The sequence below is a fragment of the Geotrypetes seraphini genome, chromosome 5 (genome assembly GCF_902459505.1).
Source record: "Geotrypetes seraphini chromosome 5, aGeoSer1.1, whole genome shotgun sequence".
NCBI classification, from domain to species: Eukaryota; Metazoa; Chordata; class Amphibia; order Gymnophiona; family Dermophiidae; genus Geotrypetes; species Geotrypetes seraphini.
The window spans coordinates 11,918,378-11,939,715 of record NC_047088.1 but is presented as its reverse complement, the minus strand read 5'-3'; the positions used below and the strand labels follow the sequence as shown (position 1 = coordinate 11,939,715).

Below are 21,338 nucleotides of genomic sequence, written 5' to 3'. Positions count from 1 at the left end.
GCATATTCATCAAGGGTATCCTGAAAACCTGACTAGCAAGGTGAGAGTTAGGATGGTATTAGACCAGTGAAGCTTAGTGGCATTTGAACTGAAAGGTCCCACAGGACTCAGTACGCTTGCCACTCCTCAGTTTGTACATAGAGGTAGAGATGAATAGTCAGTTGGGGCACCAGGCATACTTTGGGTTGGGGACGAATACCAGTGTGCCTTGGAGTAGGCAGTGAATGCTCATGAACCTTCGTGTGGCCAATGATATGGGGCTGTATAATCGGAGGAAGACTCAGATCGTTTGGAAGGTTGGCTGGCCCTGCCCCTAGATTGTCTAGCAGGCCAGGCACATAGGGGTATAAAGTTGAACCTACATGGTACTGGCTCCTTCTAGAGTTGGGCCTGCATGAGAAAGAGAAGGTTACTAGAGCGGATAGCATAGCTTTTTATTTCTCAGACATGACTGCCAAAAGCTGTAGGGGCAGCATCTGTCCACAAGGAGGTTGCAGAGCACTACTGGCTCTTGGTCCTTGTAGGTCTGTGCAAATTCTTGTATAGAGTCCCCCAGGAATATACACTTTTGAGCTTCCTTAAAGCATTGGCAGGCCTTGAGACCAGCCCTACCTGCATACGTTCCAGTTCAGCAGGAACTTGTCTAACTTTGTCTTGAATCCCTGGAGGGTGTTTTCCCCTATAACAGCCTTCGGAAGAGCGTTCCAGTTTTCCACCACTCTCTGGGTGAAGAAGAACTTCCTTACGTTTTATCTGCCAAAATCTAGTATGGTACAATATTAGCAGGCCTTCCCCCAGAAAACACAGTTGTCTCTGAATTCAGTAGCTAAATACTCTACAGCTAGCATCACTGCTACCCCCTCCTCTGTTATACCATCTGTGCTCAGCAAGTTGTCTGATGACTAGAGGCTGGAGCTAGTCTCTGAGATAGGAAATCTTGTTTAAACTTTTTTCTTTCTCCTTCCCTTCCAGAGAGGATGCCATACTGGAGTACCTCAAGATTTCCCAAGATCTAGAAATGTATGGTGTCAACTACTTCAGCATTAAGAATAAAAAGGGCTCTGAACTGTGGCTGGGAGTAGATGCCTTGGGACTGAACATCTATGAACAGAATGACAGGTAATGGTTTCCCATCGTGTATTGGGCATTGAGCTGAAAAACCTATTACACAGCCCTCAAGTATTTTTGTCTTCACAATTAGTGCCAAACCTGACTAATTTTTCCACTGCTTTTCCTCCCCCATGGGCTTGTACAAACAGCACTCTGGGCCTGTACAAACGCCTGCGATTATTGGCTTGATTACTTAATGTTTTGGAAATGCACCGTGAGCTTTTTATATGTTTGTCTTGTTCAGTAAGTTAGGAGCCACAGCGAAACCATGCAAGTAAGCTAAAGACCTCATGCCTTTGAATACTCGTTGCTCTAGAGTTCGGCAAGCCTCCCATTGACCATCTCTTACAGTGGCTTAATCTTGGCAGAACTTCTGCACTTGATAGTTTTTGAAGACAAGACTTCTGGGATAGTAACTTGCTGACTCTGTTCTGATCTTGCTTCCTTTTTTTTTCACATTTGAATTCCCACTTTTCTCTTCTGCCTTAGGTTAACACCAAAAATTGGATTCCCCTGGAGCGAGATTAGGAACATCTCATTCAATGACAAGAAGTTTGTAATCAAACCCATTGACAAGAAAGCACCAGTAAGGATGCAGTATGGTCATTGTGCCTTATCATTGTAGGTAGTGAGTTTGTCTGGCCTTCCAAACTGGGTTTTCAGGAAGCGAGGGGAATTAGTGAACCAAAGAAAGCTGTAGGATCAAGAGATCTGGGAATGCTTTCAATCTAAAGGGTTTGAAAGTGAGCAAGCAAATTTTAAGACCTCAAAAGTTCAAGGCAAATGGTTGCCAGGACTGGCTTGGTGAGGCTGCCATGAATTTCATGGACGCATCTGCCGATAGGATCCCCGTGCAAGTCTCTTCACTGATTCCTACCATAGTTCTTCAGCAAATCCAATAAGCAGTCGTGCGGGTCACAGTAACTTTATCCTCTGTCAGACAAGTTGAGTTAGATGATGGCCGTAGTTGAGCAGGTCATGTTCAGCAGGATTGGGTTTCACCATGCATCTCGGATACCACAAAGCAATACAAGGGTGAATCGAACTATAGCTTGGTCATTCAAACTAGGTGGAAAAAGTGAATGCTTACTGGAATTGTAATGTATGCTTTGGGAGACCAGTGGAAAGGGCCCATGTACATTGGCTGAGAAACACACTAAAGCACGTTCAACCTTCTTTTCACCCTTAGGACTTTGTCTTCTATGCTCCCCGACTTCGGATTAACAAGCGCATTCTGGCACTGTGCATGGGAAACCATGAGCTGTACATGCGCCGGCGGAAGCCAGATACAATTGAGGTTCAGCAGATGAAGGCTCAGGCCCGGGAGGAGAAACACCAGAAGCAGATGGAGAGGTGAGGATCCAATTTTTTTTTCTTTTCTCACGGCACTGAGGCCTTGTTGATATGATTTATAGCAATATTACTACAAAATATAACGCAGGGCACAGGTATGAGCCTTGAGTGACACTTCTGAAGTCTTTTTTAAAAACTCAAGATTTTCTTGAATGCAATAATAGCTTTTTAAAAGAATATAATAATAATAATAATTTATTTTCTTATATACCGTCCCGCCAACAGTTCTGGGCGGCTCACAACAATTATAAAACTGAGCAGTTCAGCGAATAATATACAATTCCACAATGATAATACATCATAAACATTCAATACAGCAGTGGCTAATATTCAATTTAAAATCCTAAAATCTAATGAAAAAGATGCATAATATAAAAAACAGCCTGCAGCAAATTCTACTAAAAACTGGATCAACTCTAGTTAAAATACAATTTAGAAAAGATTTTAAAATTAGAAGGTAAAGAAAAACTAATAATCAAACACATCGCAATTAAAATCATCATTCTAGTTTATCAAATAAATACATTTTTAAAGATCTTCTAAATGTAAAATAAGAATAAGTTTGAGCGATCAGTGGGTGTAACCAGTAATTTAACTTCTTGGCCTGATACTCCAATGTCCTGTCTAGAAAAGTTTTATAACGGCAGGACCTTGGGGCAGGGAAAACGAAAATACCTGAATTTCTGGTATCTTTTGGTAGATACTTAGTTTAGATACTTCTTAGAATAAAGTTTCTTCTGCCTCGTAGTATGATAGCACTATATCATAGCACTAGAGAGATGTTTATAGCAGTGACTTCTACTACAGAGATTTCTAGCTCAGCCTTTCACAGTACCAAAACACTTAAAACATCTTATTGAAGTTATACACCTCACTGATGCACCTGAAGCAAGTTACAGTTCAGTAATACAATGCTACACTTCCCACACAATAGGTAAGAGTACATAGCCCCCAATAAAACTGCTGTTCTAGGTCCCTGCTCATATCCAGTAAAAGGCCTGCTGCAAAAGGTGCAGGATTCTATAAAAAAAAAAAATATGGTGGCACTAGAAAAAGTTCAAAGAAGAGCGACCGAGATGATAAAGGGAGGAGGGAACTCCTCTCATATGAGGAAAGATTAAAAAGGTTAGGGCTCTTCAGCTTGGAAAAGAGACGGCAGAGGGGAGATAGGATTGAAGTCTACAAAATCCTGAGTGGAGTAGAACGGGTGCAATTGGATCAATTTTTCACTCCGTCAAAAATTTCAAGGACTAGGAGACACTCAATGAAATTGCAGGGAAATAATTTTAAAATCAATAGGAAGAAATATGTTTTCATTCAGAGAATAGTTAAGCTCTGGAATGCATTGCCAGAGATTGTGGTAAGAGCAGTTAGTGTAGCTGGTTTATTTTTTTTTTTAAAAAGGTTTGGACAAATTCCTGGAGGAAAAGTCCATAGTCTGCTGTTGAGACAAACATGGGACGGTAATATGGAATGCTGGTACTTTTTGGTTTTTTGCCAGGTACTTGTGACTTGGATTGGCCTTCGTGAAGACTAGATACTGGGCTAGATGGACCATTGGTCTGACCCAGAGTATGTTCTTAAGTGTCGGTGTCTTGAATATCTGGTGTATAACTGCAGTTCTGGAGTACATTGGCCAGAGTTGTCATCTGGGATCTAGACGTTTCTCCTGGTCCTTGTACTCTGTGTGAGTCTTTTGAATGCTTGTGAGGAATGATGTGGGTGCGATTTTATAGTCAATGTTTTGCCCAAGTTTGTTTTACATAGCATTTCAGTTTAGTCATAATATCAAATATGTTAACATCATTATGCAAAAATAATATCTTGCAAGTAACAAGTGGCTTGCAGTAGCATCCATAATAAAATCCAGTTACGTAAAACATTAAACCCGTGCCAGCCAGGTTTTCAAGATGTCTACCACGAATATTCATAGGAGAGTTGTATGCAAATTGCTCATGAATATTCATATAGGATATCCTGAAAACCTGACAGGTTGGGGTGCCTCCAGGACCAGCATTAAACAATGCACCCTTGATGGATATTAAACAGCTCGTAAAATTTAAGTTTCCTAAAATTTCTAATGTCTGCTGCCATATCTCTGGATAGTTCCACAAAGTTGGGGCCATTACTGAAAATATTCTCTTTCAAATTGAAGCTCAAAACCTGTCTTTCACATCCCCTCAACTCCATATCCTAATTTAAAACTTCTTTTAAAAGCAGTTTTTTATTGCCAAACCATCTGTTAAAACTTTTCACTTTTTCAATCCTTCCTCAGATTTCTATCAACTAGTCCTCAACTCAGCCTGCCGCCCCAAGTCAAAAAGGGGAAACTGGGGGAAAGGTAGAACAATTGATATCCAATTTTTATTTTAACATTCCCTTCCCCTTTGCCCTGAATGTCAGAGCCCTTCTGGAGAATGAGAAGAAGAAACGAGAGTTGGCAGAGAAGGAGAAAGAGAAGATTGAACGAGAGAAGGAGGAATTGATGGAGCGACTCCGACAGATTGAAGACCAGACCAAAAAGGCACAGCAAGGTATGAAATGCCTAGGGGGTTCTAATCTCGGCTCTGCTACAGAAGGAACTATGACACCATATGACATTTATCTATGTCCCTTTTGACATTTATTACATACTATATATACTCTAATATAAACAGAGGTAACTTTTTTTTTTTCTTTTTTCCTCCCCCAAAAAAGGTTGGCTCAAATATAAACCAAGGTTAGAAATTTGGGTATGCATTTCGTTTGTCAGGGATCATGCCATAAGTAATCACAAATTTTTCAGCTGGGGCTGTTTCGAGTCCAGAAAAGCTGAATAAAAGCCGACAAATATTTTCCTACTTGGGGCCATGACACAAACCAAAGTTTCTAGACTTCTGTCCCCACCAGAACACCTGGCCTCAGTCACATTTGTAGAACACAGGAAAAAACCCCCCACCCTTTTCAAATACAAACCCACAAACTAAAAGTATTATTGTACACAAACAAAACCCTAATATGCCAGATTCTGCACACAGTACACCAGAAAAGAACTAGAAGGAAATGCATTTTTTTTTCCTGAACAGTTCAAAAAACAGATGTAAATTTTCAAAACTGACATAGTTCAATCACTAAATTGAAAATTTTTCCTACCTTTGTTATCTGGCGATTTTATTTTATTTTTCTGATCATCTTGTTCCATCTGTGGTCTTAACTCTGTTTCTAAGGCCTCCTTAAGCATTTGCTGTTTTTGGTTTTTTTTTTCCTCGCCTTCACTTTTTGCACTACATCCTTCGGCACTGATTTTCAGATTCAGTTTTCTTCCATTTTTCTACTTCCATCTTAAATTGATCTTTCCAACTCTTCCCCTTCCTTCCATCCATGTGTTCCCTCTCTTCCACGTCAGTCCTTGTGCCACCATCTCTTCCCTTCCACTTCCATCTGTCCTTGCGCCACCATCTTCTTCCCTTCCCCTTCCATCTGTCCTTGCGCCACCATCTTCTTCCCTTCCCCTTCCATCTGTCCTTGCGCCACCATCTTCTTCCCTTCCCCTTCCATCTGTCCTTGCGCCACCATCTTCTTCCCTTCCCCTTCCATCTGTCCTTGCGCCACCATCTTCTTCCCTTCCCCTTCCATCTGTCCTTGCGCCACCATCTTCTTCCCTTCCCCTTCCATCTGTCCTTGCGCCACCATCTTCTTCCCTTCCCCTTCCATCTGTCCTTGCGCCACCATCTTCTTCCCTTCCCCTTCCATCTGTCCTTGCGCCACCATCTTCTTCCCTTCCCCTTCCATCTGTCCTTGCGCCACCATCTTCTTCCCTTCCCCTTCCGTCTGTCCTTGCGCCACCATCTTCTTCCCTTCCCCTTCCGTCTGTCCTTGCGCCACCATCTTCTTCCCTTCCCCTTCCGTCTGTCCTTGCGCCACCATCTTCTTCCCTTCCCCTTCCGTCTGTCCTTTGCACCACCATCAGATGAGCAGAGAAAGACCTGATCTTCAAGCCAAACAAATTTTAATAGCAACCGTGCGGATGAAAACAACACCAGGACTCGACTCGAGGTTCTCGGGAGCTTTTACCAATCGTGAAAACCCTATGCCAAATGCATTACAAGGAGCTCATTAGTATTAAAAAGAGCAGTCCTTGTAATACACAGCAGAAAATGCCCACCTCTAACTGCAAAATTTTCCAGCCAGTCAGGAGCTGCCAATAGATGTTTGTGCTTGTTTTAATTGCGGAACACAGGCCCATAAAACGAGCACATCAGACACATCTAAATCACGTGTGAAACTCAAACTAAAATAAATTTTATTGAGAGCTCTGGTAATCACAGGAATTGTACTGGGTCTGTGCACAAGAGCCACGCCTACCACTCAGCTCTTATGTGCAGACACAGTGCCTCCCCCTTTCACCGGCGTACTCGGCACAGATAGCGTGCATATAATTTGCATATTGTTTGTGCTGAGAATAGCCCAGCAGAGGAAAATCGCTCCCAACCTGGTGTTTCCACCAGGTTTCCAGAGCTGTGTGCATCCTACCCTAAATGCATTTAAAACTGATCTACATATAAAGACGAGGCTTCCAGGACACATCCGGTACTTTCCATAATTCGGCACCCTGGTGGCTTCTCAACAGATTAATGAACTTTTGGCAAAAGATAAAGCCTTGGACTATAGCAGTGGTCTCAAACTCGCGGCCTGGGGGCCACATGCGCCAGGTACTATTTTGAGGCCCTCGGTATGTTTATCATAATCACAAAAATAAAACAGTTTCTTGATCATATGTCTCTTTAGCTATAAATTACAATATTATTATTAAGACTTAGCCAAAAGGAAAGATTTATAAACTGTAAAGAGTTTTACCTCATGCAAACTTGTCATTTCTTTAATAAGACATTAACTCTTTTTTCTGAGGCCCTCCAAGTACCGACAGATCCAAAATGTGGCCCTGCAAAGGGTTTGAGTTGGAGACCAGTTGCCTATAGGAAGAGGAGATGCAAATGTTAAGAGCCTTAGCCAATAGGGAGAGGAGGAGATAGTGGATGCTGTGGATGGGCCAATTGGCCTTTTTCTGCCATCATGTTACTATGTTTCTAACCATAAAGTTCTATGACATCACAATGCAGGTGTAAAGAGCCTTAGCCTATAGCAGTGGTCTCAAACTCTCAGCCCGCCAGGTCCTATTTTGAGGCCCTCGGTATGTTTTATCAGAATCACAAAAGTGAAATAAAACAGTTTCTTGATCATATGTCTCTTTAGCTGTAAATGACAATATTATTATTAAGACTTGGCCAAAAGGAAAGATTTATAAACTATAAAGAGTTTTACCTCACGCAAACTTGTCATTTCTTTAATAAGACATTAACTATTTTTTTCTGAGGCCCTCCAAGTACCTACAAAGCCCAAATGTGGCCCTGCAAAGGGTTGGAGATTGAGACCACTGGACTATAGGATGATTTTCCTTGCCATGGCAGGCTGAGGCTTTTCTTTTTGCTCGACTGTCGTGGAAGTGTGCCAGCTGCTAAAAAGTCTCTCTCTTGTGCCTCTCTCAGAGTTGGAAGAGCAGACTCGCAAGGCAATCGAGTTGGAACAGGAGAGGAAACGTGCCCAAGAGGAGGCCGAGAAGCTAGCCCTGGAGAAACAGGCAGCGGAGGAGGCCAAGGAAGCTTTGCTGAAACATTCCCAGGACCAGATGAAGAACCAGGAGCATCTGGTAGGAAGCCCTTGAGCTGCCCACTTGGTCTATATGTGAATATGCCTCTGTTAGCATGCACTAAACTTAACCTATGAATTGATGCATGCAAAGTTCATGACATGTTCAAAAGATTTACAGGCAAATTCTGTCAGTCCACCTAAAACTTAGCTGAGTAATAGCTTAATTGGTGCTGCTAATTGTCACTTAACACCTTATGATTGCCATTAACAGGAATTGACAGACGCCTAACTCGGCAGGTGGGATTCTCCAAAAATTAGGCACTTTGTCCAAAGCACCTACTTAAAAATGGGCATGGTGGGTGTGTTTTGGATTTAGGGGCTTGTTTTTGACTTGGGCACTGTTGTGCGTCTAACTTAAGTGAAAGCATTTAGGTCGAGGAAAGCTTGGCGTAAACACAGTGCACCTAGAAGTTAGGATGACTAGTGACACCTGGCAGTGCGAAACCTGATTCTATACAGTATACTTAACTTTTTTATAGAATCACACTTAGTACCGCATTAGTTGGCAATTTTTATTTGTTTTTTTTTTTTTAGGTGATATATGCAAGAGGCTGTTGAAAAGTTCTCAGCCCAACTGAGAAGAGAATGATGTGGAGCCATGAAACTTGCAAGTTCCACACTTTTCTTGACACTTTTTGTTTCAGTGATTTGAAATGAAACAAAAAGTGTGGAATAACTTTGTAAGTTTCCTGGCTCCGCATCATTCTCTTCTTGGCTGGGCTGAGGAACTTTTCAGCGATCCCTCCTATTGTGATGTCATAATGCCTCATTCCACCAATGCCTAAGAGCCAACCTCATCGGTGATGTCACAATGGCTTGGTTTCCCTAGACTTGTGTCCATTTACTAGATGCATTTGCCTCATTGAAGCAAAGAGTCAAGCACAATGTGAAATAACTTGTAAGTTTCCTGTCTCCACATCATTCTCTTCTTGGTTGGGCTGAAAGCCTTCATTGGCCCATCAGTGAATCGGGAACTAAATGTCTGTGAAAGTGCAGAGAAACTGAAATAGCCCTTCAACGCGTTAAACTATCCGTAGTATGAGATGTATGGAACTAGTATGTGATTACAGGGGTTAAGTTGTAGAGAAATGTGCTGGGGGGGGGGGGGTGCTGATTTTAGATGAGCCCTTTTTTTTTTTTTTTTTTTTTTTTAGTGTACTCTGCTTAATTGGTTCCTTCAGAAGGAACTTTTATCAGGGAACACCAGTGTGTGGTTCGATCTCTGCTGAGACCAGTGAGGGACGCAGTGCTAGGGAGGATATATTTGTACCCTCACATCTGCGTGTTTCCTTCTTCAGGCCGCTGAGCTGGCTGAGCTTACAACGAACATAACACAGTTGGAAATAGCCAGGAAGAAGAAGGCGAATGAGGCCGACGAGTGGCAACAGAAGGTAATGGTGGTGCTGGTATAGTGCTAGATGCCCAGTTAAATCGGTCTCCAGACTTTCTGTCGTTAAGAATTAAAGCTGAGGCCCAATTATGTTCTTCATTTGTCAATGAGATGTTGAATAAGCCAGTGGAACCCTTAAGAGTAGGGTGGCTTCATGTGGATCAGGTGAAACACATTATAAAGGCCCCCCCCCCTACTCCAGTCTGCTTCCCTCCGTGGTCTGCACCCCAGTTAACTTGTCTCCAAGCCCACCAGGCTCTTCGCTTTGGCAACATGCTAAATTTCACTAAGACTCTTTCCAGCTCAGTAGAGAACAGCTGTTCCACAGGTAGGAATTGCAGGTAACCCTTGAGGCAACCTCAGAAGCTCAGTGATGCGAGCTAAGGAGGTTCAACTGCAAAAGACACCTGTGAAGCGCACAGCCATATGGCCTGGAAAAGGGGTTTAGTTAAGTCTTCTGACAGGGTTGAAAACTAATTACCATGCAGTTTCAAGTTTATTAACTTTTTAATATCATCAACAAATATCTGGCCGGTTAACAGTAAAATTTTAAAAAGAGAGAGAGAAAAAAAAAAAAAATAAATGTTTAAAAGTGATGAGAGTGAACATCAAAGACATTAACTGGACAGACTTGAAAGTGAGGGTAAAAGGGAAAGGAGGGGAAAAGTTACATATTTTGAGAAGAGAAGGAGAAAGTGGGAGTGGGGTAAAACATATTGGGTGGGGTCGCTTTTTTTAAAGCGGTTGGTTGAATAAGAGAGGAACAGAAAAGAGAAGGAGAGAGAAAAGAAAGGGAAAAAAAAGAAGAGAAGATAACTCTAAAACACAAGTGAAGGCGTCACGAAATAAAAAAGTCTTCAGGCTTATCTTGAATTTATCTAGATGGTTGTTCATCTCGGAGTTGTTGTGGCAGAGCATACCACAACGTTGGGGGCGACTACTGCAAAATTTATTTTCCGGGTGTAAAAGAAATCTTTTATGGAAGGAATTAGCAAGAGTTTTTGAATTAGCAGCTAGTTTTTTATTTTCTTCTTGCATATTCTGATGCGGTTGTTGCGTTTTGTAGGCTCAGATGGTGCAAGTAGACCTTGAGAAGACCCAAGCAGAGCTGAAGGTGGCGATGACCACGGCTCATGTCCAGGAGCCCCTGCAGTCCGAGAACGAGCATGACGACGACGAGAACAATGCAGAGGCCAGCGCTGAACTTCTCGCAGATGCCACCAGCAAAGACCGTAGCGAAGAGGACCGCACCACTGAAGCAGAGAAGAACGAACGGGTCCAGAAACACTTGAAGGTACCAAAGTGCCCCTGACTGCGGCTTTGTGTGGCTTAAAGTTTTCTGGGCTTCCTTGGGTACAGACCTGCCCTTAACTCTGCCAAAAGCAGTGAACACAGAGCGGCAAGGATTTTAATTTTCCTTTTTATTTTTCTTCCCCCCCCCCTTTCAAGGCATTGAGCTCGGAGTTGGCAAATGCACGAGATGAGACCAAGAAAACTGCAAATGACATTCTCCATGCAGAAAACGTGCGAGCAGGCCGCGACAAATACAAGACCCTCCGGCAGATTCGCCAGGGAAATACCAAGCAGCGTATAGACGAATTTGAGTCCATGTAATTGCCTCCACCCCCTCCTGTTCTGTACCTGCCCTCTCCTACCCCTGTGCTGGAGTCTGAAGAATGACCAGGGCTGACGCAAGCAGTTGCTGCCACAGGCGCTCCAGTACTTAGTTTATTTAAAATAAAATTTAAAAAATGCCATTTAATTTTTCCTAATTATGGGGAAAAACTCAGCTTATGGGGTCCCTGACAGAGCACTGCAGTTGTCTTGTTGAGGGGGCTGCCTGTTAAGTGGTAGACATCATGTTTGCTAGTATCTTACCAGAGTTGCAAAAGGGTGGTTGGGCTCTGGGCTGTGAGAATAAGAAGAGCACATGAACAAATGAGAAGGGTCCAAGCAGTGGGCAATATTTGGGAATGATAAAACATTTCCTGCTCTACCGGGGGGGTGGGGGGGGGGGTTTGGGAATGTGGCTAGTGCCAGAGGTGGGAGGTAGCAATAGTAGCAGGTCTTGGTCATTCAAGCCTTAGAATTGCAAATTGTATTGACAACTTATTTAGAGATTTGTAACTCACCTGAGTTTCAAAAGTGTTACTGATCTGCTCTGGTCATGGCTTTTAGCTTCTGCTTTGGGCAAGATGTCTATCTTTTGGGCTTCCAATTGGCCTCTAGTGGGCAACAATGCCATGAACCTTTATTTACAATTAGCCAGGGATTTCCTCTATTTGATATCCCCCCCCTCCAGTCCATTAGCTCTAGTGAATGACATTGGCCAAGGGCCATACACCAGAACTGCAACCAAAGGCCCCTGGGGGGGGGGGGTGAATACTGCCTCTGTAGACATGTGCCTAGTTGAGACATAGCCAGGGAAATGTTATCACAAGGGGACTGTTGCTTTACTGGTTCTTGGCATTGTGCTCTACCCTCCTATTGAGGGAGGGAGCTTCTTTAGAGGAAGCTGTACTTTTTTCCTCTGCCAGGAATTAATTTCTTTTAGCTGCAGGTGATTGAAGCTAGATTAAGATACCCCAGTGCACCATGCAGTTCTGATCTGTAGTAGAGTTATGCCATACAAGTGGCTAGTCATTAAAGGTTGATGTCTGGATTAACAAACCTTGTTCAACTCTAGGTAAGTGATTGGAATCAACAGCCAATACCTTCAGTGCCAAAATTCTGTCCTTATCCACAAGTTGAGCTTTGGTATAGCCATAGATTTTTGGGGAGTCTTCCAAGCTGCAGTCTTTCTGTCCTTATAAAGTGGAGATAGTGCCTAGTTTTAAGAAGACCTGCTCAACACTTCACCTGTAAAGCCAGTTTTAGTACAATTGTCAGGTTCTGGCCAGAGGTATCAAAATTTGACTTGTGTTGTATACACGTTCAGCCATGTTCCTTAATGACCACATCATGTAGATTGGTTCTATTGCTGACCAATAGCAAGAATTTTCAGTGGCGGATTGTCCAGAGAACTCTGCCCAACCTACATGAGATTCACCCACTTTGCTTAATCCATTTGTGCGACAGGCTTTTTAGGCATATGGCAACTGAAGGACCAGCTTAAGAACTATTCCATCAACCCAGGAGTACCCTGTTGGAGACAAGCTCTTCTCCAGTGGATTTTGTAGAACTCAAGAGGCAGTGATCAGTAGAGCATTGTAGTGTCAGCAGAGGCCACGTTCTTACCTCCAGGCCAAATGCACTATGGGAGGTAGGGAGAAGCTAAGTGAATGGCATCCTAAATATATTAGCTACTTCCCATGAGCCAGACAGTGCAAGTATCGTGGCTGCTGGATAATCGGATTCATTGTTAGGCCAGCACAGTTTTGTCTTGACTGCTATATGTTGTGACACCAGGACAGTTATTGAGAGTCCCCTGTGACATCTCAAGATATATATTTAAACCATATCACAAGCTTGTTGCATCACTAGAGGGTATTTTTTGAGGGGGGTATTGGTGATGTGGGGGATTTTTTTTGGTCTTGGCTACCTATTATGGCTCCTGCACATTTTCATTGTGCTCCTGGTCATGGGTGAGTCTCAAGTGTAGAGCAGTGTGTCCAGGAATGTAGAAGATTGTGGGTTTGTGCCCTTTGGAGCCCAAATGTTTCACTGTTTCAGCCCTTTTCCTACCAGTATTATGCATTCAAGTGGTATCTAATATTTCTAATTTTTTTTTCTAGCTATGCAGTGTAGAATATATTAGGGGGGAGTCAAAACCTCCTATGAAAATTTTGTATACTGTATTATAAAAGATTTTCAACAAATAATGTTAAGGAGCTTTCAGTATTATATCTATTTTTAGGATTTTGTTTTTCTTAGAAAACCCAAATTTTTTTTCTATTTTTTTGTTCCCTGAATCTTTTTACTATTTGGATATATTGTGGAGCAGATGGTGGCCACCCTGGCAAACAGTAAACATGTGGTTTTGTGTCCTTCATTTGTTGCTGTAAATTAAAAATTTTGGACCAGTTGGGGTTTTTTTGTTTGTTTTTTTGGCTGGTTTAAATTAACAGATCAGTGCTGTGTTGGGTCTATGCTTTATACCAGTTCTGTATTCATGTCATGTTCTTCCTGTGCCAATAAAGTTTAGAGAAATTTGAAGTTTTGGGGTATGAGTCTTTCAAACTGGATGACAGACTGGGGGGTTTCTCCATGTCTACTCGGGTATCTGCATTTAAGAGGACATGGATTATGGGAGCCAGCATTAATAACATAAAAGAACAGTAGCACTGTGAGGACTCGAAGACTCGACACTGACAGTGTTTTGGCATCTACGCCTTTGTCAAGAGTCTATTCAGCCATGACAAGTTAAAAACAATAATAAAAATATGAATATTATTCATATTATTTTTATTATTTATTGACATCTCATCCTCGCAACTCCATTGTTGTGCCTTGATTGTCTCGTCGTTCAGTTTCCAAATTCCAAGTTTATTTACAGTTTGATATACCAACCATCAAACAAATATCTGGATGGTTTACAATTGCTCCTTGGACTCCCTCTTTGGTGATAACATAAGAAGAACCATACTGTGTCAAACCAGTTGTCCATCTAGCTCTATCCTGTTTCCACAGTGGTCAATCCAGGTCACAAGTGCCTGACAGAACCCCAAAAAGTAGCACGATTCCATGTTGAAGTAGTGTAGAACATGTTCTCCCAGTCTTCTAATTCTTATCCTTTCTGCATTGGCACCTTGATGAAGAGAGGAGAGGTGGAGCCATTTTGCAGCTCATGTCTTTCATTTCATTTAAGTTATAATAATGCCACCATGATATTTCTGCTCTTGGCTCCTTGCCAGCAAGAGTACCAGGGGCACTGCTGAGGAACAACTCCCAAAACATGTTTCCATATTGTTTACATTATATTATATTAGTGATTTCTGTTCCACCAATACCTTGGGGTTCAAGGCGGATTACAAAATAAGTTAATCTGGCCATTTCCAGAGGAACTGAAGAGAAAAGCGAGTTGTTTCAGAGAATTGGATAGTCTTCCGGGGTTAGTTTGTCTTCAAGGATTTCTTCCTCAAAGCACAGTGCAGTAGTTAGGTGGTCACCAGGATGGGTATCTATGCCTAAAAACTAGTGCTTGCTAGATTTTTGACAGCCATCAAGGAGGCGCATAAATCATGGGGCAAGATCTGAGGACAAGGGTCTGGGTTAGGGCTGAACAAATTTGGTGCAAAACGAGAATGGCTTACACACACTAACCTTGTGATGTAGTCCTTAGTCTGCAAACTCAAATCAGGACAGGATTCCCAGAGCAGCATTCTTGACATTTTTGGATATATTGCATTACAGGTTGTTCACTAAAATCCTTCATGCATAGAAGTAACATGGGTGCATTTACTGTCTCCTGTTCAGGATGTGATAGAAGCTCCCATGTTAACCCTGTGTTGGCTAGTTAGGGTCTGTTCCATGTAGCCCTCCAGCTGGTTAACACCTCCAAGTGTACTCTCCACCATAACCTGTCCCCTCTCTCCAAAATATATTTTTTAAAATCAGTAATGCATGAGTTAGCACAGGCAAAGAAGCAAAATACCACAAAATGCTTTAGTATGTGTCTGCATGTTGAGTTTAATTCTGATTCGTAAAAGGGTCCTATAAAAAAAAATAAAAACCATATAAGATTATTTCCACTTAACCGAGCAGTCTGTACATTAACACCTAAAAGCGGCCCCTATGGAAAGAGCCATCCATTGAGCACTTTTGGGAAATGACCGCTTTTGCTTTGAAAGCAAAGTGGGAAGGCTATTTCAGAGGCCAGTGGCAACCACAAAAAATGCCTTTGACCTGGCCTTCCCATCTCTTAACAGCTGACAGGACGGAAGAGACAGCATTCACAACCATTGGTGACTATACCGCCTCACCATTTTGTTCACAATAACCAAGGTCATGGTTTACACTGAACCCGTTGCTAAACTGGAATGCAAAGGAGTGTGTTTAAGTGGAGAATTTCCTCAAGCCTGCGAATGTCTCTTGAGAGATCACACACACAGTCCATTCGTAATCCAGCTGGGGAACAACCACAGCATTCCTATTAACTTATGCACCAAGCATCACTTAAATAAGATATATCTGAGCCTTAAGACCAAGCAAAGAATCCAGAGAAATAACCCAACAATCCCTTGTCTCCTGCTGAAGAGGTTCTACTGGGTGGAATTGACAGCTGACCATAGTTTCTGCTGCATTCGAGATTAGTTTTATTTTTATAAAATCAATCAACATTATCTGCCAAAGGTAAAGAATCTGAATAGACTCCCACAAACCAGCATGTCCCTCGCAATGATTAAAATGCAAAGGTGCGAGTCCTATGGGCCACTATGGCTAACATACTGGCTTCAGGTTGCCTAGGAATGAGATGTTCAACAAATTGAGATGTTCCTTCAGAAACAGCTGCTAGATATATATCCAATAGGGGAATTAAGGTCCACAACAAAAAATCTATAGTCCAATATGCACACTCTCAATGCAGGGGCCAGACAAGATTTAACAATTCTTAAAATTATTTTTCACTGACCTCAGTGAGTGGGGCAGACACTGCCGATGAAGGTCATATTCTGCAGTACTGCAAAACCCAATCTCAAACTAATCCTAGGTCAAAAACCATTCAAAACTAATCAATGTCTGCACTTAACTTGAAAATCTCTATGGAGTACCTCCAATTCACATACGGCTTCTTCAGGGGAAAACGTCTGTTTCAATCATTAAGTGCAGGCTCAATTCTATGAAGACATAAGCATGGCTGTGGTATAACGATAAGCTGCTTCCAGCTACTGGTACAAACTCCGCAATTAATTCATGATCACTTACTATTGCTCTGCCGCTCCCCAAGCCGTATGTTCAAAATGGCTGATAATAAGTAGGGTCCAACGAAGAACTTAAATGTCAACACCGTCACCTGCCAATCGAGGCCAGCATTCTCAAAAACCCACATTAAAAGGTGATGGTCTGCTAACGCAGCCGTTTTGATACCAAATCTAAAAAAACGGAGACATTCTTTAAAAAAATCATGCATGCAAATTAGGTCGGCGGACCGAAGCGAAGATTCGCTAAATTTACATGTGCCCATCGCTGAGGCTCTGATTGGCCCAAGTTGTTTAAGGCCCCTCCCCGTTGCATCCCAAGATGCACTGGGGAGAAGAAGGCCCATTTTAGACGATTCAGCAGCTGGTAGGAGGGATCACTTGGGCTCATCTATGTTTGAGGTAAGGAGGAGAGGGAGAGGAGGGCATATCTCCTCCGGGGGGGGGGGGGGGCAGTCAGGTTGCATTGGGATTTTTTAGTGCAGCAGGAGAGAGTGGGCATCCTGCTGCAAGGGGGCCAGTCCAGTCGCAGCGGGCTGGTTGCATTGGGATTTTTAGTGCAGCAGGAGAGTGGGCATCTCTCCTTCAGGGGGTAGGGTGTGGTGCTTGCATAGGGGATTTTAGTGCAGCAGGAGAGAGTGGGCATCTCCTGCAAGGGCTGATCACAGCGGGGATTTTAGGGCAGCATGAGAGAGGGGATTTTTCCTGCTGCAGGGGAGGGGGGTTGTGTTTGCTGCCACCACTGCAGGGGAGGGGGTTGTGATGCAGCGGAGAGAATGGGCATCTCTCCTGCTGCATCACAACACAGGGCTTTCTAGCAGTCTCTGACACTGACCGGCATCCCTGGACTAGTTGCCTTTTTTTTGTCTCCAAAAGCTAACGCCGCTTTTTTGGAAATGGCATTTTTTTAAAGAATCCACCAGAGGACTCATTTCAATGTTGAAGAGCCCTTGTCAGTGTCGGAGACTGATAGAAACCTTGCTAAAGACGGAGAGAATCCCTTTTGATAAACCGCCGCTAAACTGTGTACAGGTAAACTGCCAGAAAACAGTTTAGCAACGGCGTTAAACTTTTGAGAATCTTGCCCCAGTATCTTCAGAAACACCTGGGAAGGTCCTATTTTAACATAAGGTTTTAGTTTATGCCAATAATACCTGGTGCAATCAAATTAATAAATAGGGGAACCACACATTCAATGGTTACTATATAGTGAGTGATTGAAAGCAAAGGGTGGGAGTGAAGGGCCACTACTCAGACTGGAGGAGGGTCACAAGTGGTGTTCCGCAGGGGTCGATACTCGGACCACTGCTGTTCAATGTATTTATATAAATGATCTAGAAATAGGGACGAAGTGCGAAGTATTAAAATTCGCAAAATTATTTAGTGGAGTTGGGACTAAAGAGGACTATGAAGATTTACAAAGGGACCTGAACAAACTAGAAGAGTGGGCGACGAGATGGTAGATGAAGTTTAATGTAGAGAAATGTAAAGTCTTGCATGTAGGAAATGGAAACCCGAAGTACAGCTATACGATGGGAGGGCTGGTAATGGGTGAAAGTAGCCTAGAAAAGGACTTGGGGGTAGTAGTGGACAACACAATGAAGCTGTCGACACAGTGCGCAGCGGCCTCTAAGAAGGCGAATAGAATGCTGGGTACTATCAAGAAAGGTATTACAACTAGAACGAAAGAAGTTATCCTGCTGATGTATCGGGTGATGGTGCACCCGCATCTGGAATACTGCGTCCAATATTGGTCGCTGTACCTTAAGAAGGATATGGCGATACTCGAGAGGGTTCAGAAAAGAGCAACATGATTGATAAAAGGTATGGAAAACCTTTCATACGCTGAAAGACTGGAGAAACTGGGGCTCTTTTCCCTGGAAAAGCGGAGACTTAGAGGGGACATGATAGAGACTTACAAAATCATGAAGGGCATAGAGAAAGTGGAGAGGGACAGATTCTTCAAACTTTCAAAAACTACAAGAATGAGAGGGCATTCGGAAAAATTAAGAGGGGACAGAATGCTAGGAGGTTCTTCTTCACTCAACGGGTGGTGGACACCTGGAATGCGCTTCCGGAGGGTGTGATAGGACCAGAGTACGATTTTGGGGTTCAAGAAGGGATTAGATAATTTCCTGAAGGAAAAAGGGATAGAAGGGTATAGATAGAGGATTACTATGCAGGTCCTGGACCTGATGGGCCGCCGCGTGAGCAGACTGCTGGGCGTGATGGACCTCTCGTCTGACCCAGCAGAGGCACTGCTTATGTTTTTATGTTCTTTTTTTTTTTTTAAGAATTATTGAACTATTATCACATGAAAAAGTTTCAACCTGTAGGTACACAGTTAAATGAAGAGTTTTGAAATATCAACTAACAATATATTGAATATGTGATGATTTGGTGGTGAGGTGATAGTTTAGGGGTTCTCCCCTTGTTTTCACCTCCATGTCTCTGAGCACTTTTTCATTAGAAGTTGATATTACCTTTATGAACTATCATTCATCATTTTGGAGTGATTCTGCATTTGATGAATAATAGCTGGTGGGCAGGATTTGCAGGGCTTTTTTTTTTTTTTCTTCTCAAAGCAGTCTTATGACTTAACTGCAGCTGCTGTTGCTCCCCCTCCCCATTATACCCGGAACCCCAGCAAAAAAATCCCCACTCTTCAAACGTCTATGGAGAAGAAATAATCAAGTATATGTGCATGTTCTCTCTTGATAGTTCTAATAATAAAAATTTTATTCTTCTATACCGCCATACCGAAAAAGTTCTAGGCGGTTCACAACAAGGTGAGCTAATACATGGGATACAGATAAAATGCAAATTAGAATAATGGACTTAAAAACAGATAAAGATGGAAAACATTTACAATATAATGCAGAAAATACCGTCATGGCAGGGAAAGAAGTAAACAGAACAGATCAAATACATCAAGTTGAATTTTTAATTGTACATCGCTTAGAATTTGGAATAAGCGATTAATCAAATTTTATAATAAACTTGGAAACTTGGAATATAAGGAACTTGATTGAAAAAATGGAGCAGAATGCATTAAGATACCAGCCTATCAAGATTCCAGAATCCCAAAGAGTAGCAACATTCCATACAGAATCTAAAAAGAATAGTAAGATTCCGGAATCCCGGAGAGTAACAAGATTCTAGAACCCCCAAGAATAGCAACATTCCATACAGAATCTCAAAGAATAATAATAATTTTATTCTTATATACCGCCATATTGAAAAAGTTCTAGGCGGTTCACAACAAGGGGAGCTAATACACGGGATACAGATAAAATACAAATTAGAATAATGGACTTAAAAACAGATAAAAACAGAAAGCATTTACAATATAATGCAGAAAATACCGGCATAGCAGGGAAAGAAGTAATACATAGGACAGATCAAATACATCAAGTTGAATCTAAGGAACTTGATTGGAAAAAATGGAGCAGAATGCATTAAGATACCAGCCTATCAAAGAATTGAGTCTAACAATTTTCTAAAATCGTTAGACTCAACTCTTTGATAGGCTAATAAAGTAATCAGGACCTTGAGCTCTTGTATATGAAGGTCCCTGCTATTGGGACCTAATTGACCCCTTTTGGTTTAGTGTGTTTATATGAGACTTTAAATTGGCGTGAAGGCCAGAACCTCTCAGTAAATCGCTGTATCAAAAGGGCAGCCGCAAGCACCTATAATATTTGATATGTGAATATGGAGCCAAATAATTGTCTCACTCGCTATGAACAGTGAATGTCACAATTCAACCCAGGTGGCTGCAGTCAAACTGAATTCTGTGCAATAGTCTTCAGGAGAGGTGCAGCCAAAATAGTGCCATTTGCAGAAACTTTTGCTTTATATATTTTGGTTCGGGGCAATGTAGAGCACACTTGTGAATAGTGCATATTCCTCGGAGAAAGTCTGCGTGCTTTTTACCAAATAATATGGGAAAACCAAAGGAAAATATTTTGCTGTATTAATTAAATAGAATTGTCTAATTTGCAGCCGTTGGTTGCTGAATCCCAGGGAAATGTTATTTCCTGATTAGAGCAGTTCTGGTCTCATTCTCTGGTGAGCTGCCCAGGCCCTGCAGAATCTGCTTTGTGACCTGGAAGTGGTTGAATTATCTGCTTTTATGGAAAGGATTGCCTTAAACAGAGAAATGGGAGAAAGACGCTAAGGTTTGCCAGTTACTGGTTCTAGCTCTGAGAAGCTGAAGCCTGTGACTGTTGTAATGCAAACAGGCAGCACACGGAGGCGGCCTGGATCAAAGGATCTGTCTGGAAGAGCCTAGCCCTAGAGTCCTCAAGTTTCTCTGTAATAGAAACATGCTTACTTTTTGGAGACATTTAAATAGCTCTGCAATTCCCTGGGTAATCCTGAATGATTTAGAGCCAGGTTTTCAGGATATCCACAATGAATTTGCATGAGCAGGGGTCCCCAAAGCCCCTCCTTGAGGGCTGAATCCAGTCAGGTTTTCAGGATTTCCCCAATGAATTTGCATGAGCAGGGGTCCCCAAAGCCCCTCCTTGAGGGCTGAATCCAGTCAGGTTTTCAGGATTTCCCCAATGAATATGCATTGAAAGCAGTACATGCACATAGATCTCATGCAAATCCTGAAAACCCGACTGGATTCGGCCCTCAAGGAGGGACTTTGGGGACCCCTGTGCATGAGAGAAATTTGCCTGCACTGCCTTCTTGGTATGCAAATCTCTCTCTCATGCATATTCATTGTGGATATCCTGAAAACCTGACCTGCCAGGTCAGGATCTCGAGGACCGAACTTGGGCTTGCCTAAAAAAAAAAAAAAAAGAGATGGGATTAATTGATATGTTTAATGAGGGTTTTGATGCTGTTTGCTTGTCACAATGTGTCAGAGGCCATGTTTCATATGTCACTGCATGGAACTGTACACTTCAATGTCTTGTCATCTTATCAAT

At 42.4% G+C, this 21,338-nt stretch overlaps 1 protein-coding gene across 1 annotated transcript in view; it reads left to right on the top strand.

The window, feature by feature from the left end:
- Window positions 1-13,696, top strand: part of MSN (moesin) — a 152,464-nt gene extending 138,768 nt beyond the window's left edge. The window contains exons 6-13 of the mRNA XM_033945391.1: window positions 973-1,119; window positions 1,600-1,696; window positions 2,300-2,463; window positions 4,867-4,997; window positions 7,989-8,149; window positions 9,450-9,542; window positions 10,608-10,835; window positions 10,991-13,696. Of these exons, the coding sequence (XP_033801282.1) occupies window positions 973-1,119; window positions 1,600-1,696; window positions 2,300-2,463; window positions 4,867-4,997; window positions 7,989-8,149; window positions 9,450-9,542; window positions 10,608-10,835; window positions 10,991-11,155 (1,186 nt within the window). The 3' untranslated portion in view covers window positions 11,156-13,696. The remainder of the gene's footprint in view (window positions 1-972; window positions 1,120-1,599; window positions 1,697-2,299; window positions 2,464-4,866; window positions 4,998-7,988; window positions 8,150-9,449; window positions 9,543-10,607; window positions 10,836-10,990) is intronic.
- Window positions 13,697-21,338: the final 7,642 nt, after the last annotated feature.